General features: G+C 41.7%; 1 protein-coding gene across 1 annotated transcript in view; it reads right to left on the reverse strand.

Annotated features, from left to right (window-relative positions):
- The window catches only part of LMBRD1 (LMBR1 domain containing 1), an 810,247-nt gene that overhangs the window by 384,214 nt on the left and 399,809 nt on the right, over nt 1–26,224 (reverse strand). The window contains exons 8-9 of the mRNA XM_053710415.1: nt 20,052–20,204; nt 12,535–12,599 (exon numbers count right to left, since the gene is read on the reverse strand). Coding sequence (XP_053566390.1) covers nt 12,535–12,599; nt 20,052–20,204 — 218 coding nt within the window. The remainder of the gene's footprint in view (nt 1–12,534; nt 12,600–20,051; nt 20,205–26,224) is intronic.

The raw sequence follows: 26,224 nt of genomic DNA on the forward strand, positions 1-26,224 counted from the left end.
ATCAAGCGTTCAATCTCCATACCTTCAAATTTAAGGATTTGAGATCCTGATGGAAAAAACATAATTTATGCTTACCTGATAAATTTATTTCTCTTGTAGTGTATTCAGTCCACGGGTCATCCATTACTTATGGGATTATATCTCCTTCCCAACAGGAAGTTGCAAGAGGATCACCCAAGCAGAGCTGCTATATAGCTCCTCCCCTCACATGTCATATCCAGTCATTCGACCGAAACAAGACAAGAAAGGAGAAACCATAGGGTGCAGTGGTGACTGTAGTTTAAATTAAAAATTTTGATCTGCCTTAAAAGACAGGGCGGGCCGTGGACTGAATACACTACAAGAGAAATAAATTTATCAGGTAAGCATAAATTGTTTTCTCTTGTTAAGTGTATTCAGTCCACGGGTCATCCATTACTTATGCGATACCAATACCAAAGCTAAAGTACACAGATGATGGGAGGGACAAGGCAGGAACTTTAAACGGAAGGAACCACTGCCTGTAGAACCTTTCTCCCAAAAACAGCCTCCGAAGAAGCAAAAGTGTCAAATTTGTAAAATTTTGAAAAAGTGTGAAGTGAAGACTAAGTTGCAGCCTTGCAAATCTGTTCAACAGAGGCCTCATTCTTAAAGGCCCAGGTGGAAGCCACAGCTCTAGTGGAATGAGCTGTAACTCTTCCAGGAGGCTGCTGTCCAGCAGTCTCATAGGCTAAGCGTATTATGCTACGAAGCCAAAAGGAGAGAGAGGTAGCCGAAGCTTTTTGACCTCTCCTCTGTCCAGAGTAAACGACAAACAGGGAAGAAGTTTGATGAAAATCTTTAGTTGCCTGCAAATAGAACTTCAGGGCACGGACTACGTCCAGATTATGTAAAAGTCGTTCCTTCTTTGAAGAAGGGTTAGGACACAGTGATGGAACAACAATCTCTTGATTGATATTCCTGCTAGAAACTACCTTAGGTAAGAACCCAGGTTTAGTACGCAGAACTACCTTGTCTGAATGGAAAATCAGATAAGGAGAATCACAATGTAAGGCAGATAACTCAGAGACTCTTGGAGCCGAGGAAATAGCCATCAAAAACAGAACTTTCCAAGATAACAGCTTAATATCAATGGAATGAAGGGGTTCAAACGGAACACCTTGAAGAACTTTAAGAACTAAGTTTAAACTCCACAGCGGAGCAACAGTCTTAAACACAGGCCTAATTCTAGCCAAAGCCTGACAAAAGGCCTGAACGTCTGGAACTTCTGCCAGACGTTTGTGTAGAAGAATAGACAGAGCAGAAATCTGTCCCTTTAAAGAACTAGCAGATAAGCCCTTTTCTAAACCCTCTTGTAGAAAAGACAATATCCTAGGAATCCTAACCTTACTCCATGAGTAACTCTTGGATTCGCACCAGTATAAATATTTACGCCATATCTTATGGTAAATTTTTCTGGTAACAGGTTTCCGAGCCTGTATTAAGGTATCAATAACCGACTCCGAGAAGCCACGCTTTGATAGAATCAAGCGTTCAATCTCCATGCAGTCAGTCTCAGAGAAACTAGATTTGGATGATTGAAAGGACCCTGAATTAGAAGGTCCTGCCTCAGAGGCAGAGACCATGGTGGACAGGACGACATGTCCACTAGGTCTGCATACCAGGTCCTGCGTGGCCACGCAGGCGCTATCAGAATCACCGATGTCCTTTCCTGTTTGATCCTGGCAATCAGTCGAGGAAGCATCGGGAATGGTGGAAACACATAAGCCATGTTGAAAACCCAAGGGGCTGTCAGAGCATCTATCAGAACCGCTCCCGGGTCCCTGGACCTGGATCCGTAACAAGGAAGCTTGGCGTTCTGGCAAGACGCTATGAGATCCAGTTCTGGTTTGCCCCAACGATGGACCAGTTGAGTAAACACCTCCGGATGGAGTTCCCACTCCCCCGGATGAAAAGTCTGATGACTTAGAAAATCCGCTTCCCAGTTCTGTACGCCTGGGATGTGGATCGCTGACAGGTGGCAAGAGTGAGACTCTGCCCAGCGAATTATCTTTGAGACTTCTAACATCGCTAGGGAACTCCTGGTTCCCCCTTGATGGTTGATGTAAGCCACAGTCGTGATTTTGTCCGACTGGAATCTGATGAACCTCAGTGTTGCTAACTGAGGCCAAGCTAGAAGAGCATTGAATATTGCTCTTAACTCTAGAAAATTTATTGGGAGGAGTTTCTCCTCCTGAGTCCACGATCCCTGAGCCTTCAGGGAGTTCCAGACTGCGCCCCAACCTAGAAGGCTGGCATTTGTTGTTACAATCGTCCAATCTGGCCTGTGAAAGGTCATACCCTTGGACAGATGGAGACGAGAAAGCCACCAGAGAAGAGAATCTCTGGTCTCTTGATCCAGATTTAGTAGGGGGGACAAATCTGGGTAATCCCCATTCCACTGACTAAGCAGGCATAATTGCAGCGGTCTGAGATGCAGGCGCGCAAATGGCACTATGTCTATTGCCGCTACCATTAAGCCGATTACTTCCATGCACTGAGCCACTGACGGGCGTGGAATGGAATGAAGGACACTGCAAGCATTTAGAAGTTTTGATAACCTGGACTCCGTCAGGTAAATTTTCATCTCTACAGAATCTATAAGAGTCCCTAGGAAGGAGACTCTTGTGAGTGGTGATAGAGAACTCTTTTCCACGTTCACCTTCCACCAATGCGACCTCAGAAATGCCAGAACTATCTCTGTATGAGATTTGGCCCTTTGAAAGCTTGATGCCTGTATCAGGATGTCGTCTAGATACGGAGCCACCGCTATGCCTCGCGGTCTTAGAACCGCCAGAAGTGAGCCCAGAACCTTTGTAAAGATTCTCGGGGCCGTAGCCCCAGAAGGGAAGAGCTACAAACTGGTAATGCCTGTCTAGAAAGGCAAATCTTAGGTACCGATAATGATCTCTGTGAATCGGTATATGAAGGTAGGCATCCTTTAAGTCTACCGTGGTCATGTATTGACCCTCTTGGATCATGGGTAGGATGGTTCGAATAGTTTCCATTTTGAATGATGGAACTCTTAGAAATTTGTTTAAGATTTTTAGGTCCAAGATTGGTCTGAAGGTTCCCTCTTTCTTGGGAACCACAAACAGATTCGAGTAAAACCCTTGCCCTTGTTCCGTCCGCGGAACTGGGTTGATCACCCCCAATACTAAGAGGTCTTGCACACAACGTAGAAATGCCTCTTTCTTTATTTGGTTTGCTGATAACCTTGAAAGATGAAATCTCCCTTGTGGAGGAGATGCTTTGAAGTCCAGAAGATATCCCTGAGATATGATCTCTAGCGCCCAGGGATCCTGGACATCTCTTGCACAAGGCTGGGCGAAGAGAGATAGTCTGCCCCCCACTAGATCCGTTTCCGGATAGGGGGCCCTCTCTTCATGCTGTCTTCGGGGCAGAAGGAGGCTTTCTGGGATGCTTGCCCTTGTTCCAGGACTGGTTAGTTTTCCAGCCCTGTCTGTAACGAGCAACAGGTCCTTCCTGTTTTGGAGCAGAGGAAGTTGATGCTGCTCCTGCCTTGAAATTACAAAAGGCACGACAATTAGACTGTTTGGCCTTTGACTTGGCCCTGTCCTGAGGAAGAGTATGACCCTTACCCCCAGTAATGTAAGCAATAATTTATTTCAAGCCGGGCCCGAATAAGGTCTGCCCTTTGAAAGGAATATTAAGCAATTTAGACTTAGAAGTCACGTCAGCTGACCAGGATTTAAGCCATAGCGCTCTGCGCGCCTGGATGGCGAATCCGGAGTTCTTAGCCGTTAGTTTGGTTAAATGTACAACGGCATCAGAAACAAATGCATTAGCTAGCTTAAGTGCTTTAAGCTTGGCCATAATCTCATCCAATGGAGCTGTGCGAATGGCCTCTTCCAGAGACTCAAACCAGAATGCCGCAGCCGCAGTGACAGGCGCAATGCATGCAAGGGGCTGTAAGATAAAACCTTGTTGAACAAACATTTTCTTAAGGTAACCTTCTAATTTTTTATCCATTGGATCCGAAAAAGCACAACTATCCTCCACCGGGATAGTGGTACGCTTAGCTAAAGTAGAAACTGCTCCCTCCACCTTAGGGACCGTCTGCCATAAGTCTCGTGTGGTGGCGTCTATCGGGAACATTTTTCTAAACATCGGAGGTGGGGAAAAAGGCACACCGGGTCTATCCCACTACTTGCTAATAATTTCTGTAAGCCTTTTAGGTATAGGAAAAACGTCAGTACACACTGGTACCGCAAAGTATCTATCCAACCTACATACTTTCTCTGGAATTGCAACCGTGTTACAATCATTCAGAGCCGCTAATACCTCCCCTAGCAATACGCGGAGGTTCTCAAGCTTAAATTTAAAATTAGAAATCTCTGAATCCGGTCTCCCTGGATCAGATCTGTCACCCACAGAATGAAGCTCTCCGTCCTCATGTTCTGCAAATTGTGACGCAGTATCAGACATGGCTCTCACATCATCAGTGCGCTCTGTTCTTAACCCAGAGCTATCGCGCTTGCCTCTTAATTCAGGCAATTTAGATAATACCTCTGTCATAACAGCCGCCATGTCCTGCAAAGTTATTTGTATGGGCCTCTCTGATGCACTTGGCGCCACAATATCACGCGCCCCCTGAGCGGGAGGCGAAGGTACTGACACGTGAGGAGAGTTAGACGGCATAACTTCCCCCTCGTTGTCTGGTGATAATTTCTTTACAGATATAGATTGACTTTTATGCAAAGTGACATCAATACAATTAGTACACATATTTCTGTGGGGCTCCACATTGGCCTTCAAACATAGTGAACAAGCAGATTCATCTGTGTCAGACATGTTTAAACAGACTCGCAATGAGAATAGCAAGCTTGGAAAAACCTTTCAAGTAAATTTACAAGCAATATAAAAAACGCTACTGCGCCTTTAAGAAGTACAAAAAAAAGACGTCACAGTTGAAATAACAAAGAACCAAATCAGTTATAGCAACCAAATCTTCACAGGAAATGTATTAAGTTAGAAGAGTATTGCACCCACTAGCAAATGGATGATTAACCCCTAAATACCCAAAAACGGATAATCAAATTAACAATTAACGTTTTTTATCACAGTCAAACACACTGTCACAGGTCTGCTGTGACTGATTACCTCCCTCAAAATGACTTTTGAAGACCCCTGAGCTCTCTAGAGACGTCCTGGATCAAGGAGGAAGAAGCAAGAAGACTGAAACTGAAATTTTTACTGCACAAAAAAGCGCTAAAATAGGCTCCTCCCACTCCTATTACAACAGTGGGAAACCTCAGTTAAACGCTTCTATATAGAAATAAACAACAGCCATGTGGAAATTTTCATGCCCCAAAAGATTTATCACCAAAGTACCTCACAAAAAAACGAATAAGATGCCAGTAAACGTTTAAAACATACACTTTAAATGTTAGATAGTGTTATTAATAAGCCTGCTACCAGTCGCTTCTACTGCAGTAAAGGCTTATACAATACTTCGGTATTAACAGTATTTTCTTAGTCAATTCGATTCCTTAGAAAATTACTTATTGTACATACATTCATCAACCTGATACCAGTCGCCGCTGCATTTAAGGCTGTACTTACATTACATCGGTATCAGCAGTATTTTCTTAGTCAATTCCATTCCTTAGAAAAATAATTTACTGCACATACCTCGTTTGCGGGATTCCCCGCATGCTATTCCCTTTCTGAAAGTTACCCCACTCCTCAGAATGTGCGAGAACAGCCAGTGGATCTTAGTTACTTCCGCTAAGATCATAGAAAACTCAGGCAGATTCTTCTTCTAAATACTGCCTGAGAACAAACAGCACACTCCGGTGCCATTTAAAATAACAAACTTTTGATTGAAGAAATAAACTAAGTATAAAAACACCACAGACCTCTCACAACGACCTATCTAGTTGAGTTGCAAGAGAATGACTGGATATAACGTGTGAGGGGAGGAGCTATATAGCAGCTCTGCTTGGGTGATCCTCTTGCAACTTCCTGTTGGGAAGGAGATATAATCCCATAAGTAATGGATGACCCGTGGACTGAATACACTTAACAAGAGAAAAGGACTTTGTGAAAGAAGGTCTGGTCTTAACGGAAGAGTCCACGGTTTGCAAGTGGCCATCCGGACAAAATCTGCATACCAAAACCTGTGAGGCCATGCTGGAGCCATCAGCAGAACAAACGAGCACTCCTTTAGAATCTTGGAAATTACTCTTGGAAGAAGAACTAGAGGCGGAAAGATATAGGCAGGATGATACTTCCAAGGAAGTGACAATGCATCCACTGCCTCCGCCTGAGGATCCCTGGATCTGGACAGATACCTTGGAAACATCTTGTTTAGATGAGAAGCCATCAGATCTATTTCTGGAAGTCCCCACATTTGAATAATCTGAAGAAATACCTCTGGGTGAAGAGACCATTCGCCCGGATGTAACGTTTGGCGACTAAGATAATCCGCTTCCCAATTGTCTATACCTGGGATATGAACCGCAGAAATTAGACAGGAGCTGGATTCCGCCCATACCAGGATTCGAGATACTTCTTTCATAGCCAGAGGACTGTAAGTCCCTCCTTGATGATTGACATATGCCACAGTTGTGACATTGTCCGTCTGAAAACAAATGAACGACTCTCTCTTTAGAAGAGGCCATGACTGAAGAGCTCTGAAAATTGCACGGAGTTCCAAAATATTGACTGGTAATCTCACCTCCTGAGATTCCCAAACCCCTTGTGCTGTCAGAGACCCCCAAACAGCTCCCCAACCTGTCAGACTTGCATCTGTTGAAATCACAGTCCAGGTTGGAAGAATAAAAGAAGCCCCCTGAACTAAACGACGGAGGTCTGTCCACCACGTCAGAGAGTGTCGTACAATCGGTTTTAAAGATATTAATTGAGATATCTTTGTATAATCCCTGCACCACTGGTTCAGCATACAGAGCTGAAGAGGTCGCATGTGAAAACGAGCAAAGGGGACCGTGTCCAATGCAGCAGTCATAAGACCTAGAATTTCCATGCATAAGGCTACCAAAGGGAAAGATTGAGACTGAAGGTTTCGACAAGCTGAAACCAATTTCAGACGTCTCTTGTCCGTCAGAGACAGAGTCAAGGACACTGAATCTATCAGGAAACCTAAAAAGGTTACCCTTGTCTGAGGAATCAACAAACTTTTTGGTAAATTGATCCTCCAACCATGTTCTAGAAGAAACAACACTCATAAAAGACTGGAAAGGTTCTTTCTAGTGAAAATGAGCAAAGGGAATTGAATCCAATGCTGTGGCCATATGACCTAAACTTCTATGCATATATAGCAACTGAAGGAAATAATAGAGACTAAAGGTACCGACAGACTGAACCCAATAGAATTATCCCTTGTCTGATAGAGACAAAGACAGTGACACAAACTATCTTGAAACCTAAAAAAGGTGACCCTTGTGTGAGGAATCAAGAGCTTTCGAAAAAAAGATCCTCTAACTATGTCCTGAAGGGCAAGTGAATCATATGAGATTCCGCATCCTCAGAAAATAATCTGAATGAAAACAGAAAAATGAAAATATGCATTTATTGTATCTAATGAAAACAAATAATGCTATCAATGACCATAAAAAGGCAAAATAGTTTGAATAAAACTCCAAACCTGGTTCCTAAAAAAGGAACTGGAAGAAATACCCCAGAAGATTCCAGGCCTGAGCAGCGCTTGAACCCCATGGGTGCCCAGCCATGCTTCAACAGTACCCAAAATATATAGGACAGAAACACACTAAAAGAAAGTGTTAGCCTTACTGGAATAAAATCAAAGAAATTTGGACACAATAGAACCAAATAAATTTCAAAGAAGTCTTAACCTGCCCTTTACCAGCCAAGCTGGAATACGGCACGTACAGGGAGTGCAGAATTATTAGGAAAGTTGTATTTTTGAGAATTAATTTTATTATTGAACAACAACCATGTTCTCAATGAACCCAAAAAACTCATTAATATCAAAGCTGAATAGTTTTGGAAGTAGTTTTTAGTTTGTTTTTAGTTATAGCTATTTTAGGGGGATATCTGTGTGTGCAGGTGACTATTACTGTGCATAATTATTAGGCAACTTAACAAAAAAACAAATATATACCCATTTCAATTATTTATTTTTACCAGTGAAACCAATATAACATCTCAACATTCACAAATATACATTTCTGACATTCAAAAACAAAACAAAAACAAATCAGTGACCAATATAGCCACCTTTCTTTGCAAGGAAACTCAAAAGCCTGCCATCCATGGATTCTGTCAGTGTTTTGATCTGTTCACCATCAACATTGCGTGCAGCAGCAACCACAGCCTCCCAGACACTGTTCAGAGAGGTGTACTGTTTTCCCTCCTTGTAAATCTCACATTTGATGATGGACCACAGGTTCTCAATGGGGTTCAGATCAGGTGAACAAGGAGGCCATGTCATTAGATTTTCTTCTTTTATACCCTTTCTTGCCAGCCACGCTGTGGAGTACTTGGACGCGTGTGATGGAGCATTGTCCTGCATGAAAATCATGTTTTTCTTGAAGGATGCAGACTTCTTCCTGTACCACTGCTTGAAGAAGGTGTCTTCCAGAAACTGTCAGTAGGACTGGGAGTTGAGCTTGACTCTATCCTCAACCCGAAAAGGCCCCACAAGCTCATATTTGATGATACCAGCCCAAACCAGTACTCCACCTCCACCTTGCTGGCGTCTGAGTCGGACTGGAGCTCTCTGCCCTTTACCAATCCAGCCACGGGCCCATCCATCTGGCCCATCAAGACTCACTCTCATTTCATCAGTCCATAAAACCTTAGAAAAATCAGTCTTGAGATATTTCTTGGCCCAGTCTTGACGTTTCAGCTTGTGTGTCTTGTTCAGTGGTGGTCGTCTTTCAGCCTTTCTTACCTTGGCCATGTCTCTGAGTATTGCACACCTTGTGCTTTTGGGCACTCCAGTGATGTTGCAGCTCTGAAATATGGCCAAACTGGTGGCAAGTGGCATCTTGGCAGCTGCACGCTTGACTTTTCTCAGTTCATGGGTAGTTATTTTGCGCCTTGGTTTTTCCACACGCTTCTTGCGACCCTGTTGACTATTTTGAATGAAACGCTTGATTGTTCGATGATCACGCTTCAGAAGCTTTGCAATTTTAAGAGTGCTGCATCCCTCTGCAAGATATCTCACTATTTTTTACTTTTCTGAGCCTGTCAAGTCCTTCTTTTGACCCATTTTGCCAAAGGAAAGGAAGTTGCCTAATAATTATGCACACCTGATATAGGGTGTTGATGTCATTAGACCACACCCCTTCTCATTACAGAGATGCACATCACCTAATATGCTTAATTGGTAGTAGGCTTTCGAGCCTATACAGCTTGGAGTAAGACAACATGCATAAAGAGGATGATGTGGTCAAAATACTCATTTGCCTAATAATTCTGCACTCCCTGTACATCGCAATATTAGGGAGCTGATTTCGAACCCCAATTATAAACATGTTACTTGGGAAAGAACTCAGGAATTCGTTCCTTAATAAGAACAACCAAACTAGTATAAGCTTAAAGTTTTAGTCTTAGAACTCAATCTTGAAGCCCAGAGTAACAGTTAAGAATTGAATCCAATTATAAAACAAATAATTGATTATCTTAGAACAAAAGAAATATGGATTTTTTTTTTTTATTTTTTTTTTAAAAAATCACAAAATTCTTCTAGCTAAAATAGCTAAAGACATAGATTAACCCTCATTTGCGAAAAAATTCAATAAAATGAAGACACAAATGAAATTATTAGCATGATAGACCAGTTAAAGGAACAGTCAATACAGTGGACTTGCATAATCAATAAATGCAAAACAACAAGACAAATGCAACAGCACCTAGTCTAGTAAATGTTGTCCCTTAAGAATGCTAAAATAAATCATAATCTGATACTTGATCTTAAAGTAAACAGAACAAAAATGAAGCAATTGCAACATCCAAATAAATCACAGGACCAAGAAAAGTACCTGAAACGAAATAATTTTCCATAAATAAGATACAACCATCTAAAGGAAAATAAATACTATTTTGCTATAGAAATAATAGCATAATTAGTAGGAGTAGAGATAGCCCCAATACATTGGAGAACCCTCCAAATTGAATTTAACTGCTGGCAAAGAATATAGTTTAAAACCTTAGAAGAAGGAATAAAAGAAAATTCTCAGCCTATTCCATTCCCTAGTATGAGGAATTGGAAAGAAAACTTCTGAAAACACAGAAGAATAAATAAGCAGAAATAGTGTCAACTAGTCTTAAAGAACTAGTTACCTTAATATCCAAAATAATCAACACCTTTTCAACAAAGAACAAATGTACTTTAATAAAGAAATAATAAAAAAGTAGATTTGTTAGTGTCAATATCTGATGAAGAAAATTCTGAAAGAGAAAAAACATGTTGGTCATTTGAAACTTCAATAATTAAAAAAGAAGTGAAAGAGACCTAAAATTTTTATTAGAAAGCACAAAGTCAGACAAAGCCTTTAAAATAGAATCAGAAAAATATTTCTTATAAATCTTTTAAATATTTCTTGTACATAAGATGTAAGAATGGCAATAAAGCATAAATACTAATGGATTCTGCATGTAAAAGTATATCATAATAACTTATTACAAACCATAGCTAAAGATAAACATTTATAACATTTAAAATAAATGAACTTAGCTTTGGTAGAACTGAACTCAGTTAAGTGTTTTTCCAGAAGTAGCTTTTGATCCAGGGTCAATCTGAGACATCTTGCAATATGTAATAGAAAAAACAACATATAAAGCAAAATTGATCAAATTCCTTAAATGACAGTTTCAGGAATGGGAAAAAAATGCCAATGAACAAGCTTCTAGCAACCAGAAACAATAAACAATGAGACTTAAATATTGTGGAGACAATAATGACGCCCATATTTTTTAGCGCCAAAAAAGACGCCCACATTATTTGGCGCCTAAATGCTTTTAGCGCCAAAAATGACGTCACATCCGGTAACGCCGACACGTTTGGCGCAAAAACGTCAAAAATGACGCAACTTCCGGTGACAAGTACGACGCCGGAAATAACGTAGAATTTTTTTTGCGCCAAAAAAGTCCGCGCCAAGAATGACGCAATAAAATGAAGCATTTTCAGCCCCCGCGAGCCTAACAGCCCACAGAGAAAAAAGTCAAATTTTAAGGTAAGAAAAAAATTGATTATTCAAATGCATTATCCCAAATAATGAAACTGACTGTCTGAAATAAGGAATATTGAACATCCTGAATCAAGGCAAATAAATGTTTAAACACAAATATTTAGAACTTTATATAAAAGCGCCCAACCATAGCTTAGAGTTTCACAAAAATAAGATTTACTTACCCCATGACACTCATCTACATTTAGTAGAAAGCCAAACCAGTACTGAAACAGTAGAGGTAATGGTATATAAGAGGATATTGTCGATCTGAAAAGGGAGGTAAGAGATGAATCTCTACGACCGATAACAGAGAACCTATGAAATAGACCCTGTAGAAGGAGATCATTGAATTCAAATAGGCAATACTCTCTTCACATCCCTCTGACATTCACTGCACGCTGAGAGGAAAACCGGGCTCCAACCTGCTGCGGAGCGCATATCAACGTAGAATCTAGCACAAACTTATTTCACCACCTCCACGGGAGGCAAAGTTTGTAAAACTGATTTGTGGGTGTGGTGAGGGGTGTATTTATAGGCATTTTGAGGTTTGGGAAATTTTGCCCCTCCTGGTAGGAATGTATATCCCATACGTCACTAGCTCATGGACTCTTGCTAATTACATGAAAGAAAAGGAGGCCTTAAGTTCTAAGTCTTAGAATCAAGAAAGTGCAAAATGTTTATATATAAAATGTACCTTGTAATGAGATCTAGAGATCAGTTTTTGTTCCATGGAGCTAGGACCATCATGAGCTGAGATAATGAGGTTTCCATAAACATTTGTATAACCAAAATTTGTCATGGTTAAGATAGCTGTCGTGGTTAAATCAAGTTAAAAAATAAATAAATGGTGGCTTAACAACACCAATACATAGAGGTAATCACTAAAAAAATATTACAAATAAATAAAATAAAAATGGTCACAAGCAACCACCTTGACAATTATTGGACCACTTGAGATGTATTAACCCAGTGATTTTTTTTTAAATTTTTTTTTAAAGTTGTATCATTCAAAACACAGCAATTTATAAAGATTTAAAAATATTTTGTTTTTATTTGTGTGTAGAATACAAAAAAGGCAAGGAGTTTTTATGCAGTACATATTGACGTTTTGAATTGGAAAAAAAAGATGCTCATTAGTTTGAGATATATTGATGTTTGATGCCCAAAAAAAAATTTAACTTAATGTCTACATGTACAAATTATTTGAAATACTGTATTATACATTTTTATGAACATTTTAAAACATTCAAAGATCTATCAATACAGATAGGTTAAACATAAACAAAGCATCAATATTTAATCTATAAAAAAGAAGGGGAGGGGTAAAACTTACTTGGAAAGGAAAAGTGAAATAACAATTAGTAGGGCAACAAGAATAAAAAAGATTCCCCAGACGATCTGCAATAAAAAAAAAACATGTTTAATACCTTCAGATTGTACCTAGCAAAATGATTATACTAAGTTTTTACACTTTTATAAATGTTAGCAAAAAAGTTAGGATTTTCTGCCCATTGTTTACAGAACCATATCTATCCAACATTTTATTTTCATAAGCTAATCAAAAGAATCGAGGGGTACATAGAGTAAATAAATGACTTTATAGCAAATTAATTAATTCAAATCCTATATAATAATATATAATATGTTTGTCCAAAGCGGTCATTCCAGTAGAGACTGCAGTGCGAGACAAACATACTTGGCCTGGCCGGAAGGAAGCGTGAGCATCAGTCAGCAGAGAGGATGGGTCGGAGCGTGCAAGGTGTGGGTGTTTGACCTGGTGAGAGTTAGTGTAGTGGGGGGCGTGAGCGGGTTGGACATTTCGGACCGGGGGCGTGACCGTGCATGTGGGACCGCTGCACCCTAAAATGGCCTGCGTACACGGCCCTTAGAACTAGTTTATTTATAAATAGAATGTATTAAGCAAGCAGGAAATAGAACATTAAATCATGAAAAAAATGCCAAATTAAAGGGACAGGAAAACAGAATTTATGTTTACCTGATAAATTACTTTCTCCAACGGTGTGTCCGGTCCACGGCGTCATCCTTACTTGTGGGATATTCTCTTCCCCAACAGGAAATGGCAAAGAGCCCAGCAAAGCTGGTCACATGATCCCTCCTAGGCTCCGCCTACCCCAGTCATTCGACCGACGTTAAGGAGGAATATTTGCATAGGAGAAACCATATGATACCGTGGTGACTGTAGTTAAAGAAAATAAATTATCAGACCTGATTAAAAAACCAGGGCGGGCCGTGGACCGGACACACCGTTGGAGAAAGTAATTTATCAGGTAAACATAAATTCTGTTTTCTCCAACATAGGTGTGTCCGGTCCACGGCGTCATCCTTACTTGTGGGAACCAATACCAAAGCTTTAGGACACGGATGAAGGGAGGGAGCAAATCAGGTCACCTAAATGGAAGGCACCACGGCTTGCAAAACCTTTCTCCCAAAAATAGCCTCAGAAGAAGCAAAAGTATCAAACTTGTAAAATTTGGTAAAAGTGTGCAGTGAAGACCAAGTCGCTGCCCTACATATCTGATCAACAGAACCCTCGTTCTTGAAGGCCCATGTGGAAGCCACAGCCCTAGTGGAATGAGCTGTGATTCTTTCGGGAGGCTGCCGTCCGGCAGTCTCGTAAGCCAATCTGATGATGCTTTTAATCCAAAAAGAGAGAGAGGTAGAAGTTGCTTTTTGACCTCTCCTTTTACCTGAATAAACCACAAACAAGGAAGATGTTTGTCTAAAATCCTTTGTAGCATCTAAATAGAATTTTAGAGCGCGAACAACATCCAAATTGTGCAACAAACGTTCCTTCTTTGAAACTGGTTTCGGACACAGAGAAGGTACGATAATCTCCTGGTTAATGTTTTTGTTAGAAACAACTTTTGGAAGAAAACCAGGTTTAGTACGTAAAACCACCTTATCTGCATGGAACACCAGATAAGGAGGAGAACACTGCAGAGCAGATAATTCCGAAACTCTTCTAGCAGAAGAGATTGCAACTAAAAACAAAACTTTCCAAGATAATAACTTAATATCAACGGAATGTAAGGGTTCAAACGGAACCCCCTGAAGAACTGAAAGAACTAAGTTGAGACTCCAAGGAGGAGTCAAAGGTTTGTAAACAGGCTTAATTCTAACCAGAGCCTGAACAAAGGCTTGAACATCTGGCACAGCTGCCAGCTTTTTGTGAAGTAACACAGACAAGGCAGAAATCTGTCCCTTCAGGGAACTTGCAGATAATCCTTTTTCCAATCCTTCTTGAAGGAAGGATAGAATCTTAGGAATCTTAACCTTGTCCCAAGGGAATCCTTTAGATTCACACCAACAGATATATTTTTTCCAAATTTTGTGGTAAATCTTTCTAGTTACAGGCTTTCTGGCCTGAATAAGAGTATCGATAACAGAATCTGAGAACCCTCGCTTCGATAAGATCAAGCGTTCAATCTCCAAGCAGTCAGCTGGAGTGAAACCAGATTCGGATGTTCGAACGGACCCTGAACAAGAAGGTCTCGTCTCAAAGGTAGCTTCCAAGGTGGAGCCGATGACATATTCACCAGATCTGCATACCAAGTCCTGCGTGGCCACGCAGGAGCTATCAAGATCACCGACGCCCTCTCCTGGTTGATCCTGGCTACCAGCCTGGGGATGAGAGGAAACGGCGGGAACACATAAGCTAGTTTGAAGGTCCAAGGTGCTACTAGTGCATCCACTAGAGCCGCCTTGGGATCCCTGGATCTGGACCCGTAGCAAGGAACTTTGAAGTTCTGACGAGAGGCCATCAGATCCATGTCTGGAATGCCCCACAGCTGAGTGACTTGGGCAAAGATTTCCGGATGGAGTTCCCACTCCCCCGGATGCAAAGTCTGACGACTCAGAAAATCCGCTTCCCAATTTTCCACTCCTGGGATGTGGATAGCAGACAGGTGGCAGGAGTGAGACTCCGCCCATAGAATGATTTTGGTCACTTCTTCCATCGCTAAGGAACTCCTCGTTCCCCCCTGATGGTTGATGTACGCAACAGTTGCAAAAAAAAAAACCTCTAAGCCATCTCCGTGGAGATGTTGCCTGTACAACGGCAAAGAGAATGACTGGGGTAGGCGGAGCCTAGGAGGGATCATGTGACCAGCTTTGCTGGGCTCTTTGCCATTTCCTGTTGGGGAAGAGAATATCCCACAAGTAAGGATGACGCCGTGGACCGGACACACCTATGTTGGAGAAACCCCAACATTTTATTTCTTGATTCAGATAGAACATGCAATTTTAAACAACTTTCCAATTTACTTCTATTATCAAATTTGCTTCATTCTCTTGTTATTCTGTGCTGAAGGGACAGCATTGCACTACGGGTAGCTATCTGTACACATCTAGTTAGCCAATCACAAGAGACAAATATGAGCAGGCACCAATCAGCAGCTAGCTCCCACTAGTGTAGGATGTGTGTGTATTCTTTTTCAACAAGGCATACCAAGAGAACAAAGCACATTTTAAAATAGAAGTGAATTTAAAAGTGTCTTAAAAGTACATGCTCTATCTGAATCATGCAATTTTTATTTTGACTTTCCTATCACTTCAAGGGAAAGACTGACAGTTACTCCATTAGAGTATAATGCACATTTGCATAAATAAAAAGAGAGAAGCGCTCAACCTGGGAACGAACAATAGCATAATAGCTTGCTCTATGGCTAGTTACCACCCAAGAAGCAGCCTTTTTTTGCTCAACATGTGCCTTTCACAAAGAAGAACTTCCCTGAAGCATATCAGTCTGATACTGAGTTCACAGTACAGTCCAGCCCCGAAATACCAGGCAATCCCTCTCTGAACGAGAGAAACAGCAAAACCCCAGACGTAAGTTTCGGCCTATTGTGGGCTTCGTCAGTGAGGTGCAGCCATATCCCTCTAGGCACACTGAGCAACGGGTCCACGTCTGGATTCCCGCATCACACTTAGGGAGACTTCCCAAAATGTCATAATTTGCATAAATAAAAAGAGAGAAGCGCTCAACCTGGGAACGAACAATAGCATAATAGCTTGCTCTATGGCTAGTTACCACCCAAGAAGCAGCCTCTTTTTGCTCAACATGTGCCTTTCACAGAGAAGAACTTTCCTGAAGCATATCAGTCTGATCCTGACTTCACAGTACAGTCCAGCCCCGAAATACCAGACAATCCCTCTCTGAACGAGAGAAACAGCAAAACCCCAGACGTACGTTTCGGCCTATTGTGGGCCTCGTCAGTGAGGTGCAGCCATATCCCTCTAGGCACACTGAGCAACGTGTCCACGTCTGGATTCCTGCATCACACTTAGGGAGACTTCCCAAAATGTCAGCAGCCTGTATATGGCCGTGTGATTGTTGGACAAAGGGCCAACCCGAGCTGGGGTCGCACTGTTATTTTTGCAAAGGCCTGGAGCGACTGTGGGCTGTTGTACAGGAAAATCAGCATCAGCCAAAATTTGAGAATCTGCGTGTGGGCCTGCTGGTGACAGGCAACATGGGGATTCCTCAGCGGGTAGTCCGCTTGGGCCTCCTGAATGAGATGTCAGGACAAATGACAGGCAAGAATTGCATAATTGTGCCGGAGGGCACACTATACTTAATTTTGTACAACATACATTTATTATTGTCAATGGAATGTACAGAGGAAGATTCCTCCAGACTCTCTATTAGTATAGAGCCCCACAGCCACCCCAGGCTTCTTATGCACCAATCAACTGTCCCGTTTAAGCCATGTTTGGGGCGTCTTGTCACCTTCAATCCTGCTGAGCTGCGTTGCTACCACTCTCCCACAGGTCTATTGTGCAGTGGAGCCGACGTGTAAATAGAGCGAAAGCGCTGTCTGCTGTGGCCTATATTGCCTAAAGGACTGCACATTGTCCTAGTGAACTAACCCACAAAACGGCATTACCCTTGGGCTTCGTCTGTACACCAATGTAATGAGTGACCGAAATCTGGTATTGAATGCTAGTGCAGCGGTATCACAAACACTATTGTGAGGGTTATGGCATCCATGAACTTGGACTGGTCTGTTTCCTGCATAACAGTGTGCATGAACGCTCCCCTCATAGCTGTATAAGCATACCAATCTTTACCGGGTACACTGGTCTAAGTATGACAGGTTACCACCTGTTACAAAAGGGGCATGAATGTGCACAGAACACTTCTAAACTAGAGACAGGACCTTTACACCATCTCTCTATTAGACAAGTTGCCATGAGAGAGGGGACAACCCACCCATGTTAAGTCTGTTATTTAGTGTGAGTCACATTGCATTAAAAGACAGGAGATTTAAGAAACTGTAAAGAAGCATGGGAGTTGCATCATCGACCAGCTATAAATATGCCAATACTCTATTGAGATTTATATGGCTATATAATCCCCAGCTCTCAAGAAAGCTAAATCCATGTTAAAAAAACATATCTTCTTTTACAGAGCACCTCTCTCTACCTACCTCCATGATATGATGCAAATAACTACTGGGAGGGTAGGAGAAGTGGGAGAATAGGGGAAGTGGGAGGGATATTTGTTTGTCGGGGGTGTCTCTGCCTCCTCCTGATGGCCAGGTAAAGTAACTCCCATTGGTTATGAATGTTATTGTGGACTCTCACTGTCAATAGAATGACATTTAATTTATCAGGTTAGCATACATTTCAGGGTTTTTTAATAGCTGGTGAGAGTCCAAGTGTCATCACATGTATAAATCAATACCCAAGCAGTAAAGTCTACAAGATCTTCACAAAATAGGAGGGGGGGGGGGGAGAGGCATACAAATCAAAGTGATACAACTTTTAAAATGTGTGTAAAGGAGACAATGTAGCTGCCTTACAAATATGATCAATAGAAGCCTATATGGTCAGACAGCTATATCACACATCTGGGAGTCAAACTCTCAAATAACATCCCTCTGATGATTAAAAACAACTACCTCACCCTTCTGGACAAACTAAGAACCTTAAAAAATAAATGGAACTATATATCTTTATCTCTTGTCTAGGTTGAATATTGTCCATAAAAATGTCCTTTTTACCTAGTCACCTATCTATTTAGGTGCCTCCCAACACTTCTGTTACAGTTCCAAAGTGAATTCACCAAATATATATGGCTGAAGAAACCCTCCAGAGTAGCCCACAAAATCCTTTAACACCCCAAACCCCAAGTAAGTTTAGCCTCCTCTTCCATAGTTCAATATTACAAAGGACCAATGCTCACACACATTTCCCAATGTAAAGTTCTACATTCCCCTAGTAAATGGAGAACCATCAATAAAGCTTCCCTGCCTCACCACATCAAACTACGCAACCTGATCTGGACCCCCCCACACTGTCGCAGAAGCTTAGATATCACTAATCTCATAATTCTAGAATGTCTCTTGCTATGGGACAAAATTAGACATTAATCTCTGGTAGCTCCACACCCTTTGCCTATCAACTCAATAGCAGATCTACTTATAGGCCTACCAGAAACTCACCCTTACAGATGGGCATAGCTGGGCACACAAAATGTCTCTGACTTTTGGTCGCCCCACTCACAAGGCCTCTATTCCACACGCTTGACCACATATGGAACCGCACCCAAATACCACTTTACATGCTTTGAATACTTTAGGATTACCACAAACCTGGCAACAAACTCTAACTCTGACTAAAAAAGGCCATTCACTGCATCACACTGTTTGAGACATATTATAAACTTCTTGCACGCTGGTATTACGTCCCCACACAGTTAACTAAAATGTACCATAACACCTCTCCCAAATGCTGACACATCGGAGACTCCATGCATATTTGGTGGGAATGACCCAAGATTAGACCTAAATAAAACACCAACTTTCTCACCCTTTCCAAGACAGGTATTTCCCTAAGTCACCAGCCCTTGCCCTCTTACATATAGGAACACATACTGTACCTAAACATCACACCTACTTTTGTATCTACCTTTTCACAACAGTTAAAGCTACTATAACTAAACTCTGGAAGAAAGAGTCACCACCAAGTTGGCCAATGGTTCTCAACACCATGGACATTGCCTATATTTACACTATGGAAAAGGACATATTTTACTCACTAAACAACTCTGACCTCTGAACTTATTTGAGCTGACTGGGAATTTAAATGTAATACTCCGTGGAATCCCAACACAACCGCTAACGACTAACCCAGTTTTCTCAGATATCCCTAGCATTCCCCACCCACATTCCAGTTCTAATCCACCTCTCCACTCTTCCCCCATTTCCCTCCCTACCTTCCTTCCCCTAACACTGCTTCTCATTCCCCACAATCCTTTTCTAATTAACAATATTAATCATTAAATGAATGTAACCAAGCTCTATGTGAAAATTATCTGTGTACCTCCACAGCTCCAGGACCTGCGAGTCCTCACCTCTTTTAATGTTTGATTTAATTTTATATTTTCTAAAACTTTATTTACCAATTAAAAGTTTTGGAGAAAAAAAAAAACTAAGGTCTCCATGTTCTAAGCAGTTTTAGCTGCTTCGGAACCATTACAGGGGAGGTTTGCACATGCAAGTCTGCTTCCTGCAATGTAAGAAACAGTGGTCATTCTTACACACTCCACCAATTCTGAGCTGGAAGAAAGAAATCACTTGAAAACTTTTGCTTGGGGTGATTGACAAACAGGCCCTTCACACGAGAGAAGGGGGCAGCATTACACACTCAGTGTGTGTAATTATATCTTTGGGTAGCGGACGAAGAGGACTCGCTGCCCATATAGCAAAGGTGTTCAGAAAACTTGTTGAGAAGCTTGTCCGCACACCAACTAGTACATGTCGGCCTACATTAAAAAAGTATTTCTAAATTTTACAGATACACAATCTGTTACTTTTGGTGATTTACCTTAAATGGGCGCATGACACTGCAAAACTTTGTCCAGCAACTGTTTTCATGCTGTTTAAGATGTCTCTCTCTTCTCTGCAATGTTCTAAGTTTTTCTTCAAGCTTATATAGGGTTCTTCTGTCCTTGCTTGATAATGGTCTGCCATCTTTGCACTTTAAAGAAAAAATAATTAATTACATTTTAAACGTAGATAGTAGCATAGTAATAAAAAGCCACAGGCATATGTCAGGAGAAATGTGAATTTTAATAAAGTTTACTATAGTAATTATAATAAATGTAGCGATTAATGTATGTATGCAAGCTTAGATTTCTCATTTAATAAAAACATCACAACAGTAATGAAATACAAAAAGTTATGGTTCAAAATATTTAACTAGCCAGATTTAAATAATATTTATATTTAGAGATAAATGTATTCCTTTATATTAAAAGTAATAGCTTGAGAGAGTTCTCTGGTGAAAATCTTGGGATAAGCAAATATTGTACAAATGTGAGTCATATTCTCTCTTCTTACTGACAGCCTAAATTAATTTATATCAAACTAAGAACCTAAGTAGAGAAAAAAAATAAGTCTGACCCATATGAATGTATGGATGGATGAGAAAAGAGGGGGGGGGGGCTTATTGTCTTGAAAAATTGTTAAACAAGCATTTATTGTGTCTGGTCCATGAAAACATAAAGAGGCCACAACTCTACCAGAATAAACAGATAATTGTTGATGCATCATGATGTGTTCAGAAGCCATAATGATAGCATAACAAACCAAAAGGAAAAAACATAATTTATGCTTACCTGATAATTTAATTTATTTCATGGTGGTGAGAGTTCAAGATCCATCACTCCTGGGAATTATGCTTTCTGACTACTAGGAGGAGGCAAAGATTTCCAAACTGCAAGAGCCCTATAAAACCACTACCACCCCTATAGTAACTAGTCTTACGTATAGCTATTTAAAAAACATAATTTATGCTTACCTGATAAATTTATTTCTCTTGTGGTGTATCCAGTCCACGGATCATCCATTACTTGTGGGATATACTCCTTCCCAACAGGAAGTTGCAAGAGGATCACCCACAGCAGAGCTGCTATATAGCTCTTCCCCAAACTTTTTTACTGAATCTGTGATATTGTCTTTTCATATTGGGAAGGAGCCGGTAACCTGCAATATACACTGTGAGTAGATATTCACCTTTGTATGGTGTATTGTCTGATATTTCAGCACCACTATTTTGCACCTAGACTTATACAACCGAGGAAGGAAAGGAAGATACCAACGACTGATACAAGCTGAACCAGCGCCTCCAGCTAGCACACCTGATATATTCACACAGACCTTGGGAGAGACTGTGGGATGGCTGCGGTTCACCAGAAGGGGAAAGTATTAATACATATTATACACCTGTTTGCATGTATAGCTCTTCCCCTAACTGCCATATCCAGTCATTCGACCGAAACTAGCCGAGAAAGGAGAAACCATAGGGTGCAGTGGTGACTGTAGTTTAAAATTTAGACCTGCCTTAAAAGGACAGGGTGGGCCGTGGACTGGATACACCACAAGAGAAATAAATTTATCAGGTAAGCATAAATTATGTTTTCTCTTGTTAGGTGTATCCAGTCCACGGATCATCCATTACTTGTGGGATACCAATACCAAAGCTAAAGTACACGGATGAAGGGAGGGACAAGGCAGGTACTTAAACGGAAGGGACCACTGCCTGTAGAACCTTTCTCCCAAAAATAGCCTCCGAAGAAGCAAAAGTATCAAATTTGTAAAATTTTGAAAAGGTATGAAGCGAAGACCAAGTCGCCGCTTTGCAAATCTGTTCAACAGAAGCCTCATTTTTAAAGGCCCAGGTGGAAGCCACAGCTCTAGTAGAATGAGCTGTAATCCTTTCAGGGGGCTGCTGTCCAGCAGTCTCATAGGCTAAGCGTATTACGCTCCGAAGCCAAAAAGAAAGAGAGGTTGCCGAAGCCTTTTGACCTCTCCTCTGTCCAGAGTAAACAACAAACAGGGAAGATGTTTGACGAAAATCTTTAGTGGCTTGTAAGTAAAACTTTAAAGCACGGACTACGTCCAAATTATGTAAAAGACGTTCCTTCTTTGAAGAAGGATTAGGACACAATGATGGAACAACAATCTCTTGATTGATATTCTTGTTGGAAACTACCTTAGGTAAAAACCCAGGTTTTGTAAGCAGAACTACTTTATCTGTATGGAAAATCAGATAAGGAGAATCACATTGTAAAGCTGATAACTCAGAGACTCTACGAGCCGAGGAAATAGCCATCAAAAACATAACTTTCCAAGATAAAAGTTTGATATCAATGGAATGAAGGGGTTCAAACGGAACTCCTTGAAGAACCTTAAGAACCAAGTTTAAGCTCCATGGAGGAGCAACAGGTTTAAACACAGGCTTAATTCTAACCAAAGCCTGACAAAATGCCTGGACGTCTGGAACCTCTGCCAGACGCTTGTGCAAGGATAGACAGAGCAGAAATCTGCCCCTTTAAAGAACTAGCTGATAATCCTTTATCCAAGCCCTCTTGGAGAAAGGAGAATATCCTAGGAATCCTAACCTTACTCCATGAGTAATTCTTGGATTCACACTAATGAAGATATTTGCACCATATCTTATGGTAGATTTTCCTGGTTAAGGTATCAATGACTGACTCGGAGAAGCGTTCAATCTCCAGGCAGTCAGTCTCAGAGAAATTAGATTTGGATGATTGAAAGGACCTTGTAGTAGAAGGTCTTGTCTCAGAGGCAGAGGCCAAGGTGGAAAGGATGACATGTCCACCAGGTCTGCATACCAGGTCCTGCGTGGCCACACAGGCGCGATCAAGATCACAGATGCTCTCTCCTGTTTGATTTTGGCAATCAGACCAGGGAGCAGAGGAAACGGTGGAAACACATAAGCCAGGTTGAAGAACCGCGGTGCTGATAGAGCATCTATCAGCGTCGCTTCTGGGTCCCTGGACCTGGATCCGTAACAAGGAAGCTTGGCGTTCTGGCGAGACGACATGAGATCCAATTCTGGTGTGCTCCAACGATGAACCAATTGAGCAAACACCTCCGGATGGAGTTCCCACTCCCCCGGATGAAAAGTCTGACGACTTAGAAAATCCGCCTCCCAGTTCTCTACACCTGGGATATGGATCGCTGATAGATGGCAAGAGTGAGTCTCTGCCCAGCGAATTATCTTGGAGATTTCTAACATCGCTAGGGAGCTCCTGGTCCCCCTTGATGGTTGATGTAAGCCACAATCGTGATGTTGTCCGACTGAAATCTGATGAACCTCAGGGTTGCTAACTGAGGCCAAGCTAGAAGAGCATTGAATATTGCTCTTAACTCCAGAATATTTATTGGGAGGAGTTTCTCCTCCTGAGTCCACGATCCCTGAGCCTTCAGGGAATTCCAGACTGCACCCCAACCTAGAAGGCTGGCATCTGTTGTTATAATTGTCCAATCTGGCCTGCGAAAGGTCATACCTTTGGACAGATGGACCTGAGATAGCCACCAGAGAAGAGAATCTCTGGTCTCTTGATCCAGATTTAGCAGAGGGGACAAATCTGTGTAATCCCCATTCCACTGACTGAGCATGCATAATTGCAGCGGTCTGAGATGTAGGCGCGCAAATGGCACTATGTCCATCGACGCTACCATTAAGCCGATCACTTCCATGCACTGAGCCACCGAAGGGCGCGGAATGTAGTGAAGAACACGGCAGGAATTTAGAAGCTTTGATAACCTGGACTCTGATAGATTCTGTAGAAATGAAAATTTATCTGACGGAGTTCCTAGGAAGGAAATCCTTGTGAGGGGTGATAGAGAACTCTTTCCCTCGTTCACTTTCCACCCATGCGACCTCAGAAATGCCAACACTATGTCCGTATGAGATTTGGCAATTTGGAAGTTTGATGCCTGTATCAGGATGTTGTCTAGATAAGGGGCCACTGCTATGCCCCGTAGTCTTAGGACCGCCAGAAGAGACCCCAGAACCTTTGTAAAAATTCTTGGGGCTGTAGCTAACCCGAAGGGAAGAGCCACAAACTGGTAATGCCTGTCTAGAAAGGCAAACCTTAGGAACCAATGATGATCTTTGTGAATCGGTATGTGAAGGTAAGCATCCTTCAAATCCACTGTGGTCATGTACTGACCCTCCTGGATCATAGGTAGGATTGTCCGAATAGTTTCCATTTTGAACGATGGAACTCTGAGGAATTTGTTTAAGATCTTTAGATCCAAAGTTGGTCTGAAGGTTCCCTCTTTTTTGGGAACCACAAACAGATTTGAATAAAATCCCTGTCCTTGTTCCATCTGTGGAACTGGATGGATCACTCCCATTATTAGGAGGTCTTGCACACAGCGTAAGAATGCCTCTTTCTTTATCTGGTTTACAGATAATCTCGAAAGGTGAAATCTTCCTTGTGGGGGGGGGGGGAGCTTTGAAGTCCAGAAGATATCCCTGAGATATGATCTCCAACGCCCAGGGATCCTGAACATCTCTTGCCCACGCCTGGGCGAAGAGAGAAAGTCTGCCCCCTACTAGATCCGTTGCCGGATAGGGGGCCGTTCCTTCATGCTGTCTTAGAGGCAGCAGCAGGCTTTCTAGCCTGCTTGCCTTTGCTCCAGGCCTGGTTAGATTTCCAGGCCAGCTTGGATTGCGCAAAAGTTCCCTCTTGTTTTGTAGCAGAGGAAGTTGATGCTGCACCTGCCTTGAAGTTTCAAAAGGCACGAAAATTAGACTGTTTGGCCCTTGATTTGGCCCTGTCCTAAGGAAGGGTATGACCCTTACCTCCAGTAATGTCAGCAATAATTTCCTTCAAATCCAGAATTCTTAGCCGTTAGTTTAGTCAAATGAACAATGGCATCAGAAACAAAAGAATTAGCTAGCTTAAGTGTTCTAAGCTTGTCAAGTATTTCAGTCAATGGAGTAGCTGTCTGAAAGGCCTCTTCCAGAGACTCAAACCAGAACGCCGCAGCAGCAGTGACAGGAGCAATGCATGCAAGGGGCTGCAGGATAAAACCTTGTTGAATAAACATTTTCTTAAGGTAACCTTCTAATTTTTTATCCATTGGATCTGAAAAAGCACAACTGTCCTTGACAGGGATAGTGGTACGCTTTGCTAAAGTAGAAACTGCTCCCTCCACCTTAGGGACCGTCAGCCATAAGTCCCGTGTGGTGGCGTCTATTGGAAACATTTTTCTAAAAATAGGAGGGGGGGAAAACGGCACACCGGGTCTGTCCCACTCCTTAGTAATAATTTCTGTAAACCTTTTAGGTATTGGAAAAATGTCAGTACACACCGGCACCGCGTAGTATTTATCCAGTCTACACAATTTCTCTGGCACTGCAATTGTGTCACAGTGATTCAGAGCAGCTAAAACCTCTCCAAGCAAAACCCGGAGGTTCTCAAGCTTAAATTTAAAAGTAGACATATCTGAATCAGGTTTCCCCGAGTCAGAGACATCACCCACAGACTGAAGCTCTTCCTCAGCTTCTGCATATTGTGACGCAGTATCAGACATGGGCCTTAAAACATCTGCGCGCTCTGTATTACGTCTAACCCCAGAGCTATCGCGCTTTCCTCTGAATTCAGGCAGTCTGGCTAATACCGCTGACAGGGTATTATCCATGATTGCTGCCATGTCCTGCAAAGTAATCGCTATGGGCGTCTTTGATGTACTTGGCGCCATTTTAGCGTGAGTCCCTTGAGCGGGAGTCAAAGGGTCCGACACGTGGGGAGAGTTAGTCGGCATAACTTCCCCCCTCGTCAGAATCCTCTGGTGATAATTCTTTTAAAGATAACAGCTGATCTTTAGTGTTTAAAGTGAAATCAATACATTTAGTACACATTCTCCTATGGGGTTCCACCATGGCTTTTAAACATAATGAACAAGGAGTTTCCTCTATGTCAGACATGTTTATACAGACTAGCAATGAGACTAGCAAGCTTGGAAAACACTTTAAATCAAGTTAACAAGCAATATAAAAAAAAACGTTACTGTGCCTTTAAGAGAAACAAATTTTGCCAAAATTTGAAATAACAGTGAAAAAAGGTAGTTAAACTAACGAAATTTTTACAGTGTATGTAACAAGTTAGCAGAGCATTGCACCCACTTGCAAATGGATGATTAACCCCTTAATACAAAAAACAGATTAATAAAACG

The sequence above is a fragment of the Bombina bombina genome, chromosome 4, assembly GCF_027579735.1.
Source record: "Bombina bombina isolate aBomBom1 chromosome 4, aBomBom1.pri, whole genome shotgun sequence".
In the NCBI taxonomy this organism is placed as follows: Eukaryota; Metazoa; Chordata; class Amphibia; order Anura; family Bombinatoridae; genus Bombina; species Bombina bombina.